At 40.4% G+C, this 23957-nt stretch overlaps 1 protein-coding gene across 2 annotated transcripts; it reads left to right on the top strand.

The window, feature by feature from the left end:
- The first annotated feature begins 8619 nt into the window (after positions 1-8619).
- On the top strand, positions 8620-23098 carry tnc (tenectin). 2 transcript variants are annotated; one of them, XM_088046459.1, is made up of 7 exons: positions 8620-8775; positions 10474-10566; positions 13730-13981; positions 14032-14286; positions 14341-17838; positions 17894-22208; positions 22265-23098. In XM_088046459.1, the coding sequence occupies exons 2-7, from the start codon at positions 10482-10484 to the stop codon at positions 22365-22367; spliced, it is 8508 nt and encodes a 2835-aa protein (XP_087902585.1). In that variant the 5' UTR covers positions 8620-8775; positions 10474-10481; the 3' UTR covers positions 22368-23098. The 2 variants fall into 2 exon arrangements, with proteins under 2 accessions (XP_087902585.1, XP_087902586.1); XM_088046460.1 differs by having other exon boundaries at positions 8745-8835.
- The last annotated feature ends 859 nt before the right edge of the window (positions 23099-23957 follow it).

The following is a 23957-nucleotide window of genomic DNA, read 5'->3' as shown; positions in this document are numbered from 1 at the left end:
ACAGAAATTCCGTGTCTGCAACATTACCAATATCAACTCATCCAAATTAGCGAAGGTCGTCATTGTTTATACGCATCATCGTCATGACCTCACAAACCAAAAGTGTTGAATTCCAGAAAGGACCAACACGAAAGAGTACGTCAAAGCTTGACGAATGTTTAAAAATAAGCGGACAAGTTTGTAAAAATAGTGTTTACACGTGTACATCTCAATTTATAAATAAATAAATTGAGCAGCGATCAATTATTTATGACTGTGTCTATGCGGTTCGTATGTTTTTGTATCCTGTTCTCCATGTAGCATGACTGTTGAACAAGATGTGTACCCCGAGGCTGTAAACTTATCTGAAAAAATTGTCGCGATAGCAATACACCACGGCTGTGGGTGTTCGAGGTAGCCGTTACCTTTTGCCCCAAATAATTTGCTAATTTTAGAAAAAAAAATCATAACAGTTTTTATCGTGCCTTCGATTCCATTAACCCTCCCACACAATGAATAGCTCGGTTTTGTGTTACGATAATTTGATTTTGATTGATGCTTCCAGCGGTTTCTTCTATTGTAGGTAACTGTACTCGGTGTCGAAAAATATAACACATGCGTATTTAAATTAAGATAATTATCTGCTAACTAACACAGCGAATAAGTTCATCAACCTTCTGGACTCACCATACTGACCTGATTGTCGTCACCTTAAAAATTCAAGGACAGTGTTTGGTGAACCGAAATTTTCGAAGAAATCGTATAACGTAATGTGACTAGTCCAAAATTAATGATCCTATAATGAATTGCCAGAAGATCGCACTTAAACGAACAAAAACGGAGGGAAATGCAGGCTGGATTTTGTAATAAATTGACTATTATACAGTTAGAAACATGATTTATCTAATCTTAATTTATGGGTCATGTATTTGAATTTACTGTTAAGATGCTTTCCGTTTGGGGACAAATACATTGTTATTTTTACATATTGATATTATTTTGACAGCTCTTATCACTACTGCAATTTACAGAGCATGTTCTGTTCCGAATATATTAAGGTTTTTGCGGACAAAAAAAACGTTTCTCACACTAATTTTTGAGTTTTTAGAGCAATGACATAGACCTAGACCTCTAAGTCTTAGTCAGGGCTAAAATTACAGAACAACAATAAAAACAAAAATAATATTTATTGCGGCAACTTTTTGAAAATTTAATTATAAAAAAGAACAACAGTTTCTTAATCACAAAACCCAACAAAATAGCAAAATAGTTATTAGCGTGGTGTAATAAATTAGAACCTGTTTTCAAATTATTTACCACAGAACTAATCCAATTTTCTTCAACAATTATTATGTCATTGTAGATAATGAGAAGAAATAAACTTGACGAAGAAACTTTACTCTAACCGCCAAGAAGAAATGATAGATGAAGGTACAAGAAGTCAGTGGAACAAGAAAATTTTTACTAAAATCAGATCGCATTGTAAAATGTTGAAGTTACAGTATTGACACTAAACCCATGGGCGCTTTTAATAAGTTAAAGTACTTCGAGTTTACGGTAAATAAAATATTAACCTCTCGACAAAAGGAATCTGGTATAGAACGTTTAAGATAAACCTTCAGGCCAAACAATCGCATTATCATAATTATTATTTTATTGACACAAGCTCAGTGTTTACGGTTCATTGGTTACGGTAAACCGAAAGCGTTTTCACGTCTTCTACTTTACGACTTGAAATGAATTTTTTACAAGTTCCGATTTATACTGTGAATCGAGTCAAAAACTGTGTGTTTCATGAATGAATGCCCTACTTGCGTGCACTATCGCGAGCTTATCGATGTGGAAAATGGCAGTCTTTAGACGATTTTTCCGTGGAGGAAAGTGAACATAGAATTGGGGTAAATATTTGGTTCGGGGCGTAATTTGGCGTGAGTTGTAATTGCATATTATTTAGAATTCCTGAGCAGGTCAGGGCTGTAGGGGACACCTCGTATGAAGCAATATTGTTTCCTTAGCCATAACGGGACACTTGGCATAAAAACGTCCGGGCCCCGCCAAAAAGTACTTAAGCGTTTGTTGAGCCGCTGATTACTGCAAGGCAAAAAACAACACGATATCGAATTACGACCAGAAATTGGCTCACGTACGTTGGGCGCTTTTTCTGCCATCGCATCTATTCTCCGGTGAATAGAGGGTACTGTTATGTAGCATCTTGAAGATAAATTGGGTGTATTAGGAATCTACATGGACCAAATTATGGCCAGAGTACCAAAATCATTAGTGTTGGTATAATTGGCACATTCCAATTTTCGGAATTATGGCATAACGGTCGACATTGTGACTCGATAGCCCACGGTGGCTCTCCGAGGGACTTCATAAATCTGGGTTAAATACGCCAACCTAAAAACTCCGGTGCAACATCACTATCGTTAAATTAATCTCTCAATTCCGATTCCATAGACTGGACTATAACAGTAGAGCTTTATGTTGAGAACCCTACTAGGGTCCGGAAGAATCCGGGGTTGATAATAGAGACTCGATGGATCATTGAACTGTGCGCGAGGCTTTATCTGCTGCACTGAATGTGCTGTAGTGGAGCGTTTTACAGACTCCGACGAGTGCCAAGAATATAAGTGGTCGATTTTATTCTATAAATACAGTTCTGGTTGGTAGCAAAATCGGAAACACCTTTCACGAGAAAAAACAAGTCAAGAATCTGGGATACCGTTCGCACTAAATGCAGTTTTTTCCTGCTGCCGGCCATCCCTTTGTTCCATTCGCGGACTAGTTCTTTATTTGTGATGTGATATTACACCTTTTACTGTGGAAATCCACTTCAATTTCGCACCTACATGATGAGATTTTACTCCAGATTGCGTTTTAATCTAACTCAGCGTCCACTTAATTAAAGTTTAAAATGGGTGCTCCGTCCGACCTTTCATTTATATTTCATTTTATGAACCGTATTTGTTATTTTTTTCGAATGGACACGACCTGAATTTGCAATAGAGTAGGAGGGGTAAATCTTCCCCTAAAAGAAAACACGGAATTATGTATGAGAGGATAGAGAAAAGAGGGAAATAATAATGGATCAAAGTTGGACATTACGGGAAGCCTATAAATCCAACGTTATCTAAAAAGTCCACTAAAACAATGAGCTTTCCCGCAGACAAACACGCCGAATTAAGAGGGCGAAGTAGAAGAAAGCGATACACTTACCGAAATAGGGAAGAGTGGCGCCATAAAAGGAAATTTTTACTTCCGGGGGAAGGAATCTATTCATTTTGTACTCGCTGAAGGCAAAAAATTGATAATTGATTTCTCGGAATTTTAACCTACCTGGCAAAGATATTACTCAGTTCAAAATGTAGTTTTTTGGTTAAAAAAAACATAAATAAACAACATAAAATGTAAATTGATCGAGGAATTTTTAGAACTTGTTATTAGTTTTATTTATTTAGGAAGCATGACCAATATTGAATCTTCTTAAAATATTTCCTACGTGTTTCATTAAAATTCCAGATTGTTTTTGCCTACTAAATAATCACAACATCAATTAAAACTTCTCGCATGTCAATCATTTAATCACGTTCCACGACTTCATTTTTCCACATTTTCGTTTGGCTGAACGGAACTATTCCATCGAGATAAAATAAATATCTGATCGTCTATAATGCATTTGCCGTGTCCGTCGTGATCGGAATAAAACAATAATTTTGATTTTTCGTCGAACGGGGTGACCCGGTAACCATCCACGGCCATTGTCTTGCAAATCGATCAACTCCAGCAATTGAAAATGCGACGAACGTGCAGTGTCCAAAGTGAGGAGTCTTCGACAACCTCGTTCTTAACCTAGATCAGTTGCACTTGCTAGTCGACTCCCACGCTCCATGTGAGAATGTGGCTATGATGACTTTCCAATAACTAACACTCATTCATATTTATTACGTGCGACGTTGCGTCACATAAATTGATTGTTGTTTTATTGAAATTTCATTTGGAAGTAGTAAAAGTTGCTGTTTTGCAATTTTTATGCACTTTTGGACACCTGGGACCTCGAGACTGTGCCGGTTCCTCGAAGAGTTATGCACAGACCTAGATTTTGCTCACCAGGTTTACAGCTTGTGCAAAACCCACGATACGGTTTCAGAATTCGTGATGCAGGTTTTCATATTTTTAACCTCAAGGTGGTAATTCCGCACGGCCAAAGTTCGGAATTTGTCGCTATAGACTTATGAGTAAACAGAAACATTTATGAATGGGAAACGGTGCTGCGATATTTCCAATAACCGAAGTGCTACTTCTTGCGATGAATCGATTAATCTCTGGCTTCGATACTACACCTGACTCATGGAAATATGGAAATTCCACGTTTGAAATATCGCAAAGAACCTCCATTTCGGGCGTATATAGCGAACGTTTTATCGCTGTACTTTTATTGAAAACTACCGGAGCAACGTTGGAAAGAAATTGATGTATCGATGTGTACAAAAAGCAAAAACTGATGTTCAATTTATTAGCGGAAGGACGAAAAAGATTTTGGGATTTTGATAAATGATTGCAACGGGATGCTCGGATAAAAGAAACAATTTTCTGTAAATAAATAGCGAAGTGAACAATGAACACAATAGACGGAAGATAAAATGCAATCAGGCCAGATTCAAAATCGATCTCTGAAATAAATACAGCGTATTAAAATATGAGTATCGCATAAATTTTAACAATCTCATGTTACGAATTATATCGATCGCACTTAAAGCTTAATATCATGTATTTAAAGGTAAATAGGTGTAATCCGATCGAGACCTCTAGAATTCAAATACTTTTTTGCTTCCATAGAAGGTAAAATGACAGATATCAGCTTGCAGGGACGAAGAGGAACTCATGATTTCCTTAATCTTTTTATTGGCGTGCGAAAACTTTTTCCCGCAAATAGAATTTTTGATGTATTCGCAGGAGACTCGTGAAAGAATCGTTCCCTTCATCGTCATTAGTGAGCTAACGTCTCGGTATTTACAGAGTGGCTCATAAGTATTTTTATTTTCCCTATAATTATACCGTGAAGTTGCTTTTCGTGCAAACATCTTATAAAAAAGGCTTCTACACGAAAATCAGTGTTTATCTTAGAGAAAGCTTCCTGGTCAAAAATTAGAAGTTGTAGAGTTACGAAACCCATCTTGTATGCACGATGTAAACCGGTAGAATAGCAGCAAACTGTCATTTAGCATAAATTATCATGAGCTTAAGCAACTCCACAATGCAACAGGTACAGCCACGTGTCTGCATGCTACCAAACATCTAATTATTCCTTCTTTCTAGTTTCGCGGTAAAAAACTGAAATTTATGTGTCTCAAACCGATCAAAATTCAAACCCAAACCTTTGTCTCCGTGTGGAAATGTACTGTGTGATGCATTTCGCATGACAGCCGTAGTGTTCGCGCCATGTCGAATCGGTCCTGGTAGACGAAGGCGGGATGCTAATATCAAATTTCCTGAGGGCACAGTTTCGGGAAAAATCGTCTGAACTTTTGGAGGACCGGCAGCGCTTAATTTCCTTCACAAATTATAACATGCCCGCATGCACATGCTGCCGACACACCAAATTAAGAACATCCACAAAAAGAAACACTGTAACTTCAAGCGGCTACATGTCAGAAGTGAAGTAGCATCCGACGATAAAGATTAAATTAGTCTACCCTGTACGTGCACTTTTTGTGGGGATAATGGCCGATAGGTTATTGCAAATTAATTTTTTACCGTGGACATGGGAAAACCGCTCCTTGAACAAACGAACACCCACGTGGAAGGACGTAAAAATTAGAAACGACGAGAACTGTTATTTATTTACAAAAAGAAAAAAGCCCAATTTTGAACATACCCCCATCCATGATTACTTTAATTTATGCCGTAATTAAACGCACTGAAATTCGGGCCCGCAATAAATTATCATAATGTATCAGTAATAAAATACAAAACGATTTTTATAGCTGCATGAATCCGTTTTATCGGTGCTTGGAGATGAACATTGTGGTTACATCCAAATTACCACTGTACAGTCTCCACATTAATCATGTTGATATTGTCGTTATTGTTGAACAAAATTGAGATGAGCATGAATGCTACCAGTATTATATTCCAAAGAGACAATGAAAATCGATCTGATTTATGACCTTGACAATAGCCAAAATACATCAATGAAGCAACCGACATCTGTAGCTCAGGACCGTACTGGCACACCGCTGCTAATCTTCCATGAAAATCATGTCCATTAAAAGAACATAATCTCACAACTTCCGCCTTCCGAACTTGGATTTATTCCCAACTTATTAGCCTGTTCGTGTCTATTAATCTCGGTATCATAATATTCTTTAAAATCGGTTCAAATTACAAAATGATTACCTGCTAGTTTCACAGTTATTCTAACCAACATGTCCAGTAAAACCGCATTGGTCCATTTCATCGAAAATCGATTTGGTAATTTTAAGAAACACGGAAAGACGGGGTTACCCTACCGTTATTACTCACAATTTCCGATAAATCCATAAAATTATTAACGAAATTATCAGCGTTGATCAATGCCGCGGCCAAGGTCAGCTGCTGTAAATAGGCAATTTATCAGCATAGTGCTCACCACGAAAAATATACTCATGTTCGAGCGGTACTCTAATATAAATAAATCAAGAATGTTAATTAAAAAGTGTTTATTCAAATCGATACAAAGATCGATAATTTAAATCAATAGATACACGAAAAATTCGTCGTTTTGCTAGATTTATTGCTAATTTAACAATTTGATTTATTCGGGGTTCTCTTTTTTATTCACACGCATAAACCTCGGCGGCTAATTTCGTTAAATAGAGCGTGGTATAAATCAAATTTTCGATGTGAATAATTCGCTAATCCGGCCCTGGCCGCTCCGCAGCATCCGCAGATGGGCAAGCGTTTCCTGTCCGTTACCATGCTCAGCTTGTATATTCCAACCCTGCTGACTTTGAACTTGACAATTGCTCTTGGCCTCTTTAACCACCGAGAAGAAATGTCGACGGTGAAAGTGTTTCGTAACCATCAGCTAACCGATTTCCCTTTCATCCGCACGTGTAATTACGGAACGAATTTCATCACATGTGTTCACGACACAATCGAACCTCATCTGAGGCCCTTTAATAGTAATTCGAATTATCTCACTACCCAAACTCACTCAATTCCAGCACAATTCGCCCGAGACACAATGGACTTGGGGAGGAAATGTGCTGTTTACAAACTGAGATTGGTGTGAGCGAGGGTCGTGTAGAAATCACCCTCTACATCTCAGGGGATGGCAAAATCGAAATTTGCGAGAATGAGTCACATTTGTTTTTCAGTGATAATTGTGCAGAGATGGTTCGATATGGAACGTGTCGCATCAGACGTGTAGGGGTAGGTCGAGGGAGGGCGCGCGCGCTGCTTTTGGGGCGACGATTGGAATAACTGCTGGTCCAGCGTCGCGACGGTAGTCTGTTGCATCACTCCCAACGTTCTTTGCGTGTTAAGTTCTTGCGAGTTACTGTTATGATCGCACGTTGAAGTTTCTGTCAATCACGGTAAGTATCAGAGATACGTTCATTTTTAATTGTTTACGAATTCAGAGCAAGCGAACAAATATTGATAGTGTTCATTTTATGTTAAACTTTGTTTACTCATTCACTTTTGTATGAATTACGACAAGCAAACATATAATTAGACGGATGCATATCAATTATTACGCGCCGAGAAGTTTTTACTGCTCTTTCACACAGTGTGACTCGAGATTCGACACGGTCGTTGACGAATCGCGACCGGAAAAGCCCGGAATCCACTTGTGGCTACCGGAAAACGAGCGGATTAGACACAAGCAAGTTTCGGCTCACGTGATCAAATGAACAGTGCGCTACTGAGATTAAGTCATTGTTCAAATTCGTAGTAAAATACTCAGTTTAACCGTTATCAGTCGTCTGGGTTATAAAAATATTTTTATGGAAATTCCTGAATATGTTTAATTGGTCATTGTTATTGTCAAATTTGCTCATAATTCTAGGGAAGCGGGGACGATAAGGTTTTTCTCTCACCATGAATTCACAAGAATTCTCAAGACTGACGTGGTTTTCCTTTGAAGTGCATTTTTTGTTATAATTTTCCCAGCTCTACTGGTCTGTTTATGACTGATATTACGGAAAGATCACTTCCTACAACAAGTGAATGTTGTAAAATTATTGAAACGATCATCTCTACAACTATTAATAAAACGCTTCGACTATATTACAGTTATTTGAAACGAATTTAATTTGCGGGTTTCGATCACCTATGAGAGGTGTTGAGGTAGGTAAGGAAGCACTTGAACTTGTCACGAATTGTGTCTAATTACGTCAAAACAATTCATGAAGGGTTTTTAAATTTTAAGGGTTGTAATGAGCGCTTTGATTTTCTAAAATCCGTATTGATTGTGCAAGTGTCTTGTAAGGGTGGCGTTGTTGACCGTCGGCGTCGTGCATTCCGCCGTGCTTCTTCTCTACCCTGGGGCGAACCAATCACACACGGCAGCAAAAGCGCCAGAGACTCGTTGCCCAAGAGCAGCAATTCCCCCGCCCCGACGACTATTTAAAGTTGCGGCGCGCAGCTTCGCATGAGTTCACTTCTGGTCGGTCCGTTGTCCGCTCGATCTTCTTGGTGTCGACCTCCTGGACATAAATCGCGAACATCAACACCACAAAGGCAAAGATCGCCGACCGAAAGCCCGTGTGGACTATTTCGTCATTCGTCTTAACCAGAACTGCGAGCGTGGTAAGTCATAGTGGAAGTGTTGGTGCAGTGCAGTGAGGATTGCAGTGACCAGAAATTTTGGTAAAATTATTTTTTTTTGAATCGTTGTCGTCGATTTAGTGCCGTGATATTTCGGAGGATACAGAGTAAACTTGGCTTCTTTGCTAACCACCGCCTGTTTGCCAACGTACTTTGCATCCCTGTGTTAGTCTCCAAACATTATCTAGTTCCCACGGGTATCGGTCCAGGTATCTACAAACACGAGGATCTCCGAGATATTTATTTTTGTAACTATTTGAACTTTATTAATTGGGAACGAAAAACTGGCCACCGTGGGCGCCTTACCAAAATCGCGAAGTTTGATTCTGGAAACTCCGGTCGGTTTCATTGGCACACTAACCTTCCGGATAATAATTTTACGATAATGGCCCTATAACTTAGGTTAACTGTAACTGAATGGCAAAAGTCGCTGTAATCGCGACGACAACCGGTCCTGCGAGATTTCTATAAAAATCCTCCGTTTAGTTCCCGCCATCGCTCGAACAAAAACTCCGGTATTGTCCCGGAAAATTCGGCCGTTAATGACACAGTTATTGTTAATCAGCCAAGGTTAGCGGGCGAGCTTTTGAATTAATTTTATCCTTACATCATTATACTCGTTTTCCTTGATGAATCATTAGGTTTTTTGCGGCAAGTCATTGACATTGTGCGCTACGAACAGGTTGCAGGTAAATATAGCACTCTAACAGCTCCGTTGGCTGCGGCAATAAAAACGGTAAGACCAGCTCGCGAAAGATTCGCCCCCGAGTCACAGCGGATCGTGATTCCTTCCGGAGCGTCCGGATTCCTCATCGCCCGGAATAGTCCGGTGTCGATTCCGCGAAGACGCTCTCCGGCATGTTGTGCAGAATGCGGTAACAGTTACGCCTGGCCTTGGACGATGCTACGTTCCCACGTGCGAGCTTTTGCGAGCTTTGTAAGGGCGCGCTACCGCTGACCCTTTCGGAATTCAACGTGTGTTAGCTGTTCGCTTAAGGTTTTAATCAGGCAAACATTTGCTTTAACGGCTTCGCGCCGATGGTAAATAAGGCGTCATGGGAAAAACGGTGTCGCCGGCCCACGGCCAGTTTGCTCAACTTGTTACGGAACCCATTCGCTAGACGTATTCGTGACGAGTCGAATTTACAAGCAAACACAGATATTACCAAGAAAGAGCTAATCACCATCGGCTCACTAAGGACGAGCACAATTAGTTAAACACTCTTCGAAATTCGGAAGTCAGTTGTAATTACCTTAAGTGAGGAACCAAGACGCCCCCTAATTTAATAAAATTGAAGTCGAATAGACATAATTGACGAAAACGAGCTCGGTCTCATTAAAATGCAATATGAACCCACTCACTGTAACGAAAGAAACCTTCAAACATCTCACCATAAGCTCCGGAATTTTAAGCGAAATCCCGGACGAATCCGGCACCCGTTTCAGTGTCAAAGACCTCGTTTTTGCACCAAAAAAGTCGACTATGAAATCGCGATCTATACGGCGGAAAAAGCACTTTGTCCATCCATCTTGTAACGAGAGCAACGAACCAATATTTCTTTATCCTCCAAGTGGTTAATTTCTTGTGATCCAAACTACAAAATAACAAAACTTCGCAAAATTTAAGTCTCAACCCTTTTGAGATGGTACAAAAATTAACTTCTTTTTTTTTCATTTCAGGACGCGCCATGTCGGCGTGGACTCAACTCTTCGCAACGGGTCCGGCCCTGTTACTACTTATCGCCCTCTTGGTGCCCCAATCAGCTGTAGCCGGTAAGTGACTTTTCATTAGCTTGGTTTAAAATAGAGCCCCCTTTGATCCATACCGCATTTTTCGAGCCGCCGAACTGCAGTAATCGTATCAAACGCTGGAATCGAGGGCGAACCCGTAAATCGCATAATTCAATTTTTATAGTGCCCTTCTTTCTCAAAGTAAACACTAAAATAAACCCCCGGAGCGTCTAAAGTAGCTCACCGAGGCAACACGACAAATCCATTGAAGCGAGAAATTTAGAGGCAAATTCCTTGCAGTTATGCAGAAAAAACAAAGTTTGTTGGTGTGTCATATGAGAGAAACAATGACACTGAATTTCCAGTATTTTAACGGTTTATGATCTCTAGTCCGCAATTTTGTAGTGTAATTATGACAGCTACTATAATACAAAAGAATAGCAGAGATCAAGGTGAATTGTTTGAACAGTTAGATATGTAATTAAATTTGTATTTTTATTTGTTGTTTTCATTACACTGGGTACTTATGGCTCATTCTTAAATTTACTCTTTGTATCATGGTTGATTAACATCTTGCTAAAACCCTAATATCTTCTTTAAATGATTTTTTTAACGCATCCTATCAGATTACGTAAAATGTTTTACACTCATTTAGTGCAAAAATTAGCTATTTTAGCTACCGTTAACAGCAATTAACAATAGTAATATAACAAGCTATTGTAACGTCCACATTTTCGGGTAAACAAATACGTGAAAGAAGAAAATAGTTTCCAAGGAGTAAATGTGCAATTTACAAGTCGTAAATAACGTAATGAGTCTCTAGTTAGAGCTTTCAGTTTTACTCCTTTACTAGCTATAATTTTCTTACAATATAGTTTACTTACTTTTTGATACATTTTATGAAAACTTTTCTTACAAATTTTTGGCACAAATTTACAGTTGCCCTAGTTTTCCAAGTTGCCATAACACAACATGTAATTTAATAAATATAATTAATTGTTGGAGTACCTACACCTATATTTACTGAAATGAGATATTGGTTAAGGTTAAATTGTATAAATATACTAATATATTGCGCACAGTGCTCAAAACACAATAATTATGGAAAAATGGCGACAATAGTTGTTTGATTATCGTTCGGTAGCATGTTTTTATTATTGTAATGAAAAACACGCTATGATGACAAAATTACTTTTGTGCTTTTGAATTTTCCATATATTACTGCAACGCATGAATAAAAAGCAATAAAATAAATGTAATTTTATTATTATGTTTTCAAGCTTTTATTTACAATCTCGTATGGTTAATTTTGTTTCAAAAATAATAACGAGTCTGCTAGAGAAAGCTAATGAGCGCGTAATGAGCTTGGTACAACAAAGAGCTTAAGAGCGAAAGATCAGTCATCAGATGCTCTACCTTTCAGGGTAAACAATAAAACACTTTAGCAACTTACTGTGTGTTTAGAGGGTTATAAAATGTTTTACGTGCTAGAGGGCAACGTAGAAAGATCCCGAAATAACAAATTCACCCCAAATTAGAAGGGGCGAAATGTTCACAATTGTAATTGTACCACCCCGTAGATAAAATAGCATTGTATATGAAGTGAAACTTTCTTGTGTATTTTTAGACCCCGAAAGTTATTTACCCTCGAAAACTTATAAAAACTTTGAGGGATTTGAGATTAGATTTGGAAGCGTTGGCGAAAAGTTTGTTGTCGTGATTACGTAAATAAAAGCTCTGTCGCATCGACCTTGCGTAAGCAATTAAGTAAATGAATGAAGACCCCAGACGACGATGTATTTACTCTTGGCAATGGACGTTGAAAAAAAGCACAAAGTGCAAACAAAAAGCCGTCTTAAGGGGTCAACAGTCATTCAGTCCGAATGGCTTCAAGGCTGTTAAAATTCTTCTTCTGTCTGCTATGAACTAGAACATGGCAATTACTTTTCGAGGCTAGTATTTGGTATGTGAACTAGTAAATTACGTTGTCAACATAATACAACAGATGTAATACCGTCAACTGGTATTGCATATTCAATTCGCCGCACATGTGTTGAATCAGAATGGGGTACAATTTTAAGAACCGCAATTTCTCGAACTTCATTGGAACACATCCAGCATGCGGCGGGAATATTTGCGTGATGTTTTATTCAAATGGGCAAAGGTATGTGTGAGTGTCAGTCAAGACCATCGCCACCGGGAACGTCTGCGGTGTTAATGGGTCGATTTGCGGTGTTTTTCGTGTGGCGGTGGTAACCCGATCCGACGTGTAATTATGGCCAGCGCTAATAAACCACAGTTTTTACGAGGCATGCGTAAAATTGAATCGGCTGAAGTCGAGGTTCGCCTCTTGACCTCCCAAGCAGTCTCCTGTAGACGTCTATACTTCTGCTGGTTGCTCCCACGCCGACTTGGCCGCACAGACCGCCGCATTTTCGTCCGGCTCATGCATTCATTTTGCATTCAAAAATGACGCGATATATGCGCGGATCGTGATTATGTAACCGGATTTACAGTTACTGACAGCATGTTAGACGGTACGATTCGACGATGATGATGACCAAGAAACGACAGGTTGAGAAAAGACAGTGACTTCACCACTGGCTCGCGCCAACATGGGAAATATCCATAAACTCGTTACGCGACGGCGGTTACGTCCGCGAATGCAGACTTTACTAGCTTTTAACACATGCAAGAAGTTCATTACCTTCATTTTCAATATGCACACGTAATTGTGTGAATTATGAAGAATCACGCTTCACCTCTCAACCAACAAAAGGAATAGAACTTTTTTTCTTAATCGATGAAGAAATGCCAGTCCAATTTTTGATACAGTTCGTCGACCGGTTTGAGGAAACGGAATGCCCATTTCGAGCCATGTGGTCTGTTAAGCCAGCAAAATTAGGAAGTCATTACGTGTGAAAGTTGCCAAACTCGTCCGATTGATCAAGGTACAGTTCGGAACTACCTTTGTTTGTGTACAGGTGGCCGATTTAATCTGCTATGCAAATATTCGCACCTATTTACAGTAGACTGTTTGAGTGTGAGTCAAGTAATTATGTATGCGACTTGTCGTGTTGTATTTACTATGCAGAGTCTCGTTCAGACCGCTCCTCTTTTGTCCTTGATTTTGTCACTGACCTGTACGTCACGGAGTATTGGTCCACATTTTTCCCAGAGTTTAACCCAATTTTTCTTCTTACAGCCCCGTTGGAACAAGACACGACAGAAATCGAATACTATCCTGTCGCCGATTCAACTGGTTGCTACTACAACTTCCAACATTACGACGAAGGAGACAGGATAATCACGAACGAACCATGTTTGAATTGTACTTGCCATAACAGGATGCTCATGTGTTATCTCAGAGTATGCCCGTTTACCAAAGCGATCGGTCAAGATTGTAAAGTCGAGAAAAGAGCGGATCAATGTTGTCCTGTTATAACATGCCCTGAAGGTATTTTTACCATTTTCAAAACAGAACCGAGCTAATTATATCTTTTACAGTACCAGTTCAACTCTTGCCATCGACTACCCAATCTTCTACGGCACTGGGACATTTAGACGCCTATGGTTGCTCAATCGAAGGTCTGTTTTACGCAGACGGTGCTAGAGTGCCATCTGAACCAAATAAACCATGTGAACTTTGTTACTGCATCAGAAACAAGACAGCTTGTGTCATGCAACAATGTACACTCGAAGTCGAAGGATGCAAACCAGTTTATCAAGAAGGTGTATGTTGTCCAGTTCGGTACAATTGCGGTAAGCCACAAACACAATTTCTTGATTTCCTCCCTAAACCACCAATAATTCCAGAACATCCAGATTATAACCTTCTGGAAACTACAACAAGACGATTGATTACGACAACCGCAGCACCAACAACAACCCTCGCAGGACCTGTTGATTGTATCTTCGAAAATCAAGTCTATGGGGATGGCGCCCTCATTCGTAGTGACAAACGCTGTGAACGCTGCTACTGTATGAAAGGTGACATTGTGTGTGCTGTCCAAAAATGCAACCCCACACCACTTGACAAAGTTAACTGCACTGCGTTACCTCCCAAGGAAGATCAATGCTGTCCAGATTCTTACGAGTGCGACCATATGGTAGAAGAAGAATTAACAACAATTGGTTACTTGTACACCACACCATCAGTGAAATTAGACGACTCCACAATCCATCCAGAAACCATGGCTCCATTGGAAGAAGAAAACGAAATCACCCAACAAGAACAAGAACCGACTGTTCCTTCCGCCGACAAAGGTGAAGCTGGAACAGAAGTACCAAGTGGTGTAGACAAAGAATCTCCAGAGCAAAAACCGGAAGAAGAAGAAAAACCATCTGAAAGTGCTACGCCATTGTACGACGAAGAAGCTCACGCTACTGAAGAAACTGTCCACCAACAGGAACAAGAACCAGAGCAAGCTACTCATTTCCCTGATCAAGAAACGAACGAAATTCCTGAAGAACCCGAAACTGTGACGGAAGAAAAACCTGCTCATGATGGAATTGAACATCCTGAAGAACCAGAAACTGGATCTGGAGAACAACCTTCCGTTACAGAACCCGCGGAAACTGAACCCAAAGCTACGGAAACACCATCGGTACATGTTACTGAAGGCCAAATTCCAGAGAAACCTGATGAAGAGCAGCAACCAGGAAAAGAAGAATCTACCGAGGGAGTTCCGGAAACGACAGAAAAAGAAGTTGTCGGCACGGAAGCACCACAGAAGCCTGAGGAAGAGAAACCTCAATACACTCCTGTTGAGCAAGGCACGGAATTACCAGAAGACCACGCTACTACACCTCAAGCTGAAATAGAAAAAGGACCTAAAGCAGAAACAGAATTGCCATCAAGTCCAGACGCAGAAGCGACACAAAGACCCGAAACGGAATTGCCATTTAGACCCGAAACAGAAATACCGCAAAAACCAGAAACTGAGTTGCCACCAAAACCAGAAACCGAAACCGAACCTTCCCAAACTGAAGAAGGTAAACATACAACTGAAAGCGCGGCTAGTGAACAACATACCGAAGTTCCAAAAGAACAAGAAAGCACAGAACATCCGCCAGTGGTACAACATGTCACTGAGACGGCGCCAGAAATCGGCACCGGTTTACCACAAGAAATGGCAACTGGCACTGAAGGCAAACCTCAAGCTCCTGGTGTAACTGAATTACCATCTGCACCAACTGAAAAAGAACAGGAAGCTACGGAATATCCAAAACATCACGTTACGGAACCAAGCAAAGAAAGTGGAGTAACTGGAGTACCACCAGAAGCAGAGACTGAAAAACCATCGTATCCCACTGTACCCTCTCAGGAACCAATTGCCCATGATGAAACTACAGAAGCGGAAGAAACTGAAACTCCAAGCAACGATGTAACTGAACCTTCTGTACATCCAGAAGAACCGGTCACCGATGGTAAAGTGACTCAGTTACCAGAACTTCCGGAAGAACCAGTCACTGATGGTAAAGTGACTCAATTACCAGAACATCCAGAAGAACCGGTCACCGATGGTAAAGTGACTCAGTTACCAGAACATCCGGAAGAACCGGTCACCGATGGAAAAGTGACTCAGTTACCAGAACATCCAGAAGAACCGATCACCGAAGATAAAATCACTCAACTACCAGAACATCCAGAAGAATCGATCACCGAAGGCCAAGTTACTCAACTTCCAGAACATCCGGAAGAAGCAATCACCGAAGGTAAAATCACTCAATTACCAGAAGAAGCAGTCACAGAAGGTGAACAAGAAGTTAAACCAACTGAAGCTGATTCCGCTAAAGACTTCACAACATTGCCGCCAAAGACACTGGAGGGAGAAGGAACAGAAACTCCTAGCGCTGAAGAAGAAAAACCAGCACAACATCAAGACGAAGTGACACCAGTAGGCAAAGATGAAAGTACCGAAACACCGAAAGAACATGAAGGAACAGAATTGCCACAAGAGCCAGCCGGTACCAAAGTACCAAAAGAAACTGAAAGTCCAGTCAGCGCTGATACTGAAGCACCTGTTGAACACGTAACTGAAGGACAAGTTTCTAAAGAAACGGAATTACCAAAAGAGCAAATTCCTGCTAGAGACGAGAGCACTGAACAACCAGAAGAACCGGCGGTGACAAGCGGAAAGACTGAATCTCCAGTTGAATACGCCACTCATAAGCCCGAAGGTACCGAGCTTCCTCAAGAACAAATTACTGAAAAACCAGAACAGACTACTGAAGTGCCACAAGAGGAGTCTAAAGTAACTGTTCTTCCAGAGTCGCAAGTTACAGATCATGTAACCACTGCACCAGAACAACCACATGTTACTGACGAAATCGAAAAAGATGAAACGTCTGCAGGTTCTCAAAGCACTGAAATACCAAAGGATGTTACGCAACATCCTGAAGCAGCCCAATCAACAGAACAACAAGCTTCTGAGAAACCAGAATATATCGGGGAAGGTAAATTGGATGAAACAACTAAATATGCAGAAGAATCTCCTATTGAAGAAGAAAGTCCAGATAAGCACCCTGTTGAACAATTGCCAGAGATTCCGACAGGAACAGATAAACCAAAGGATGAAGGAGTTGAAAAGGAAACTGAACAATCCCAAGAAACTACTGTACAACCATCAGCAGCGGAACACACTGAAGAAAGCGCAACAGATGAAAAAGTTCCAGTTACTGAATCTGCTGAAAAGGAAAGTGAAGGAACAACTGTTAAATCAGAAGTACCAAGTACATCTTCTGACAACGAAATTAAACATGATGTCCCTGAGTCTCACACCGAAGGACCAGTCGAACAAGAACCAAGTGAGGGAACTACCTCTGGAAGCATTCCAGAAAAAGAGAAATCCACTGAATATCCACAACATCCAATTGAAGACTTACCCGAAAGCACGAAGAAACCAGAAGGTGAAACACCGTCTGAAGAAACAACTGGAGAACCGAAAGTTACTGAAATCCCACATGTATCATCTAAAGAACCAAGTGACACCGAAAAAGTGCCAGAAGTTCCCACAACTATTGCTCCGCAAAAGGAAGAACCCGCTGTGGAACTTACCGAACAACCTGAACAGGCAACACCTTCTGAAGAAGAACATGGAATACCCGGTGAGGGAAGCTGTTTGGTGGATGGTCAAACCTATAGAAATAATTCTGTTGTTCCACCAATTAATCACTGCCAAGTGTCATGTAAATGTGTAAGCTCAATCTTGCAATGCGAATCGGTTACTTGTACTCCACCTCCATCAAACTTGCAACATTGTATGCCTGTCTACCAAGGTCCCGATAGTTGTTGTCCCACATACAGTTGCAGTAAGTATTTCTTCACCACTATCAATTTTTGTAATAAACAATCTTCATTTTGCAGCAGTACCTGGTGTGACTAGTATGGAATCTGATAGTCATAAGATGGAATTGACTACGCAAGAAACTCCCGCTCCGGCTACAATTGGTGTTAATGTTATAATACCAAGTGAAGAAGGTACAGTACGACCTGAGGGCACAACAGGAGCTGGACGAGACAGTACAGAATTACCAGAATTTAGTTTGCCTGAAGTACACGGTACTGAACTTCCATCAGAATCTGTTACACACTACACCACAAGGAAACCAGTCTCATCTCTTGCTACGGAAGCACCAGCGCATGGTACCACAATCGAATCTGAAAAAGCCACACCAGCAAGAGGTGAAGAAAGTACTGAAAGTGCTGTGGATCAAGCTACACGTAAAGAACCAGAACAACCAGCAACAGGGGAAGTTCCAGAAGGTACAACAGTCAAGGCTACATCAGAGTATCCAGAAGGAGTTGGACACGATGAAGTTCATCCTCAAGAAGAAGTACCAGATGAGGATGAAAATGTAATTGATGAAGATCACACTGTTCCACCATTTGTTTCATCAACTAGTCTGCCTGGAGAAACTGAAGGTCCTATTTCTGCTACTGAAGGTGTAACCGAACCACAACCATCCGGTAAAGGTAAACCAGAAGGTCCAGTCGGTGAAGTTACCGAAAAGGAAGTTTCGACAGAAACGGCAACCAAACCAAGTGAACCTTCAGAAGGAGTCACAGAAAGTAAACCAACTGAGGGTGAAGAAGCCTCGACGCACAAACCTAGTGGAGTACCTGAACTTCCTACTAAATCAGAAGAAACCACTGAAACTGAGGGCGAAAAAGTAACTGAAGGTGCTCCTGAAATCGGAGAGACACATCCGGAATTAACCACGCAAGCTGTTACGGAACCTAGCAAAGCACAAACTGAATCTTCTACTTATAAAGCAACTAAGATAACATCCGCCCCAATGTTTGTTGAAGATGGTGACAAGAAAATAACGACAGAATCTCCAAAAGCAGAAACTGAATCCACACCTGAGCAAGTGTCTGAATCTGAAAGTGGTACTAAACATCCAGATGAAACTACTGAACCTAGTGGTGTTAAAGACGTAACTGAAGGTGTTAAAGAAAGCCCTGAGCCAAATGTTACAGAACCTCAACAAGTTCCAACAGAAGGAGTATCCGAGCAAGTACCACACTTCGATGGAGGTGTTCAACCTCATGAAGAACTTACCACTAAACCACCAAGTGAAGAACACGTAACTGAACCACAAGAAGGAGCAAAACCGGAAGAAGAAGCAGTTACTCAGAAATTACCGGAACAAGAAGCAGGCAACGAAATATTAGAACCTGTGACAGAAGAAGTTGCTACCGAAAAAGCACCCGAAAGCATTAGCCATGTGACGGAAAAATCAGAACCAAGTCATGTAGCAGGTGAAGGCACAACTCACGTTCCGGAAAGCAAACCAGAACAACCAGAAGTCACCACCTTGCGTGGTGAAGCCCCAGGTCCACAAGAAATTGGAACTACTCCATCTAGCATTCCACCAGGTGCTGATAGTTCCGAACACACTCCTTTCGAAACACCTAAACCTGAACATCCTTTGCCGGAAGACAGTGGTGTAACTGAAAAACCAACTGGTCAAACAGAAAAACCAGCAGGTGAAGAACAAAAACCAGAAGGTGAAGCACACAAACCAGAAGGTGAAACTGAAAAACCGGAAGGTCAAACAGAAACACCAGCAGGTGAAGCGGAAAAACCAACCAGTGAAACTGAAAAACCAGCAGGTGAAGCAGAAAAACCAGAAGGAGAAACTGAAAAACCAGAAGGTCAAACAGAAAAACCAGAAGGTGAAGCCGAAAAACCAAGTGAAACTGAAAAACCAACAGGTGAATCAGAAAAATCAGAAGATCAAACAGAGAAGCCAGCAGGTGAAACAGGAAAACCAGAAGGTCAAACAGAAAAACCAGAAGGTCAAACAGAAAAACCAGAAGATCAAACACAGAAACCAGCAGATGAAGCAGAAAAACCGACAGGCGAAACTGAAAAACCACAAGGTCCAACTGAAAAACCAACAGGTGAAGCAGATAAACCAACAGAAGAAACACAAAAACCAGAAGATCAAACAGAAAAACCAGAAAGTCAAACAGAAAAACCGGAAGGTCAAACAGAAAAACCAGAAGGTCAAACAGAAAAACCATCAAGTGAAGCAGAAAAACCAGCAAGTGAAACTGAAAAGCCAACAAGCGAAACAGAAAAACCAGAAGGTCCAACTGAAAAACCAACAGGTGAAGCAGATAAACCAACAAGTGAAACAGAAAAACCAGAAGATCAAACAGAAAAACCAGCAGGTGAAACAGGAAAACCAGAAGGTCAAACAGACAAACCAGAAAATCAAACAGAAAAACCAGCAGGTGAAACAGAAAAACCAGAAGGTCAAACAGACAAACCAGAAAGTCAAACAGAAAAAACAGCTGGTGAAACAGAAAAACCTGAAAGTCCAACAGGAAAACCAGAAGGTTCCACAGAGAGCATTCCTGCTCATGACGAAAGTCCTGTTGAACCAGAAAGACCAGAAGAAGAAAGCAAACCAGCAACTACAGAAGAATCAGTTAGTACTGAAAAGGGAATACCCGAAGGTAGCACGGCAGCTGGAGAACATGTTACTCATGAACCAGAACACCCAGCATATGGACCCGAAGGCACAACTATTCCTGCTGGAATTACAGAAAAAGATGAACTCACTACTGTTCGTGGCATACAACCAGAGGTGCCAGCTGAAGCGACAACAGTTCCATCTAAAGACTTACCTGAAAGTAGCAGTCCTTCTGAAGGTTTACCTGAAACAAGTACGGAACAAGAAACAGGACCTGAAGCTACAACGCTTGCAACTAAAGAACCACACAAAACAACTAAACCATTTGAATACATACCTCCTATTTATGAACCAGAAGAAGGAACAGGACAGGACACCACCGAAACAGAAGGAGAATTACCTAGTGCAACTACTCCCGCTCATATACCTGGCAGTAGCACTGAGGCCGAAACCGTAACCGACCAACCAACCGAATCTGCTCACCCAGAACAAGAAGGTACCACGCTTGGTCCTCAAGAACCATCAGGTGTTACAGACAAACAACCACATGCTCCAGAAGCAACGACTGTGTCTGAAGCTGAAGTTTCTAAAGTGACAGTCGTTCCAGTCGAACAAGAAGCAACTACAGAACCTGTTGTTACTGTTACACCTGTATCCGCTGAACAAGTTACAGAAAAAGGAAAACCAGCTGAAGAGGGTACGCAATCACCTAAAGAAGGTCCTCTTGACACAGATAAAGAAAAACCGGAAGCTCAAACTGAAGTTCTTTCACAAGAAACTACGGAACCTTCAAAAGAAGGTCTACCGGAAGGAGAACAGGAAACTGATAAAGGAGTTGCAACCGAAGTTCCTTCACCAGACGTTTTACCTGAAGAACCTGAAATCGTTACTAGCCAACCAAGTTCATCTGAACAGCCAATCACGTCACCCACTGAGGAAAAAGCTAAACCAACTGAAATTTCACCAGAAAAATCTTCGACTGAATATGTTAGTCCTATATCTACTGATAAACCAGCTGAAGGCGTGACAACTAGTCCTGAAGGTGCTGAAATAACTAGTCCTGAAGGAGTAACGGAAGCGCGACCTACGATTCCTGGAGAAGGTCAAGAACCAGTTGAAGAAGGCAAACCAGAAGAAGCGTATACATCGCCAACAGTTACATCGACGACTCAGTCTTCGTCTAGCACTGGCTTATTTACTTCAGGACCAACAGATGAAGACGCTACTAAAAAAGCAATTCCTGGTGAATTGTCAACATCTGCTCCTTCCACACCTCTTACTAGCTCAACAACGGCACAAACACCTCATGATATTCCCGAAGAACCAGACTATCAGTCGCAAGTCGAAGAGGAGTACGATGACGACCAAAGCGCCTTTGGTCCTGGAACTTGCCGATACGGTGGCAAAGTTTACGTGTCGGCTCAGCAAATTCCACGTGACGATCCTTGTGATTTCTGCTTCTGCTTCCGAAGCGATATTATCTGTCTTCAACAGAGTTGTCCACCACCAATTCCACGTTGTCACGAAGAGCCAATTCGTGGCTTCTGTTGTCCGAGATATGAATGTCCCGTTTCCATGGCCACTAGTGTTAACATAACAACGACCACCACGACAACGACAACTACATTACCTCCACATTTCTTGTCGCACGCTTACAAAGGCAGAGCCCACAGGAGTGGATGTCAAATCCAGGGCAAAGCTTATAACGTTGGTGAAGAGGTTAAATCAGCTTCTGGACCTTGTCTCCACTGCACGTAAGTTGAAGGACGCTCTTTTAAGATTTCCAAGTTTTAACGGATTTTTTTTACAGATGTGGCGGCAATGGTCAAATGAAATGTGATCCAAAAGCCTGCAGCCCCGAGCCGATGCTCAGGCAGATGATAGCGGCAGCTGAATCGAGAAAAAGGAGATGAGCCCTCCACGAAAATAGTGAAAATGCACGAGTCAGCAGTGTTGTGCAAGTGATAAGACAGTTTTATAATTGATTATAGTCTCGAACTTTAAACTTAAAGCATTCTCGGGTGCCAAAATGAACTCTACTCTGTTGTAACTTAATTAGGTTTTGTGCCTTTTTGTGGTGACTTCGATGAGTCCCCGATCATGTGCATGTGGAAATTCGCACGATAAATCTACAAATTTTATGTCAAGTGATGCACACGTATACTTTCGACTAGATACTTATTTATATGATTGATCATGACTGAACTGAAAATTTTTACAAGTTTTGTAATTAGATTTTTTCAATGTCGTTTTTGATAAGCCATTTGATATACCCCATGGGCTCTTAATAATTAGTGTTATTTGTGTTGCGTATTCCGACCGAGTCTGAGTTGTTTGACTAGCAGATAAATAGTATTTTATGTAGCTTAAACAAATGTACTTTAAATTACAAAAAATATTCTGCTACTTGAACGCTTAGACACCTACTTGTATATTTACGGATGCTCAATATTATACATATTTAAGTAGAATATGTAGTATTTATCAATAATTAAAAGTAAATAAATTATGTAAAAATGATTTTACACACATCTACACTTATTTCAAATTCCACACTCCAACCAACACGATATGACTGTTTATTCATACGATCCTCATAAATGTTGTGATCTTAGTGTAGAAAGTTAATAAATTCTACAGACAACATTTATTGCTTTTGTGGAATTACCCAGTAGAAAGAAGAATTAACAAAATGTGCGTGATTAAATCAATAAAACTGATAAATTTTTTTTGGTAACCCGGCGCCTCCACCATTTTTTAAATGCAGAAATGTGAGTATCGTTGAGCTTCTACGAGTTAAACATCGAAAGTTTGAAAGCTTTTAATTCATTAGAGTGCAAAATGCGGATATAAATCAAGAAATTAAAACATCCAATAGAAAAATGAAAGAAAACAGGAAAATGAACAAAAAACAATGAAAATAAAATAACAGATACAGAAGACGCAAATACGGGTAATAAATTAAACGCAAAGGTAAAACGAAAAAAAAGTTTGTTAGAAAACATAGAATTGAAGATTTTATCAGCCGCACAATGCTTATTTGAGTATTACTTTGTGCAAAACCGCTTACTTGGTGCACATGTGTAATCAAGTAGCAGTCATACCATAAATAAAACGCAAGAACTGAATACAGTTTACTCTCGATAAGTTCAAAATTCGAGTTCAAAATATTGTGTGATTCAAATAATCAAGAGAAAGGCAAGAAAAAATTCAAATAGACGATAGTTTAAAGGCAAACACAATAGTCAGAATAAACAAACCAATCAGAAAAGATAGCGTAAAATCTACTAACTCCACTTTGACGAAATATCGTAAGCCTTATATTTTGTAAGCTATTAATTCTTCTGGTGAAACAGATTTCAGTAACGACGAAACTTCCAAGAACCCTTTATTACAAGACAAAATGTAAAATCTGATTTTAAAGCTGCAATAGAATTGGCTTGTTCAGAATTTTTCATTTTGTTTTTGTACGCCCACGCAAGGGACTTCAAATTAACGAAAGT

This window comes from Gnatocerus cornutus, chromosome 9, assembly GCF_029298725.1.
Source record: "Gnatocerus cornutus isolate USDA-ARS CGAHR chromosome 9, icGnaCorn1.1, whole genome shotgun sequence".
Taxonomy (NCBI): domain Eukaryota; kingdom Metazoa; phylum Arthropoda; class Insecta; order Coleoptera; family Tenebrionidae; genus Gnatocerus; species Gnatocerus cornutus.
The sequence above is the reverse complement of the archived record's forward strand: the minus strand, read 5'-3'. Positions and strand labels throughout refer to the sequence as shown.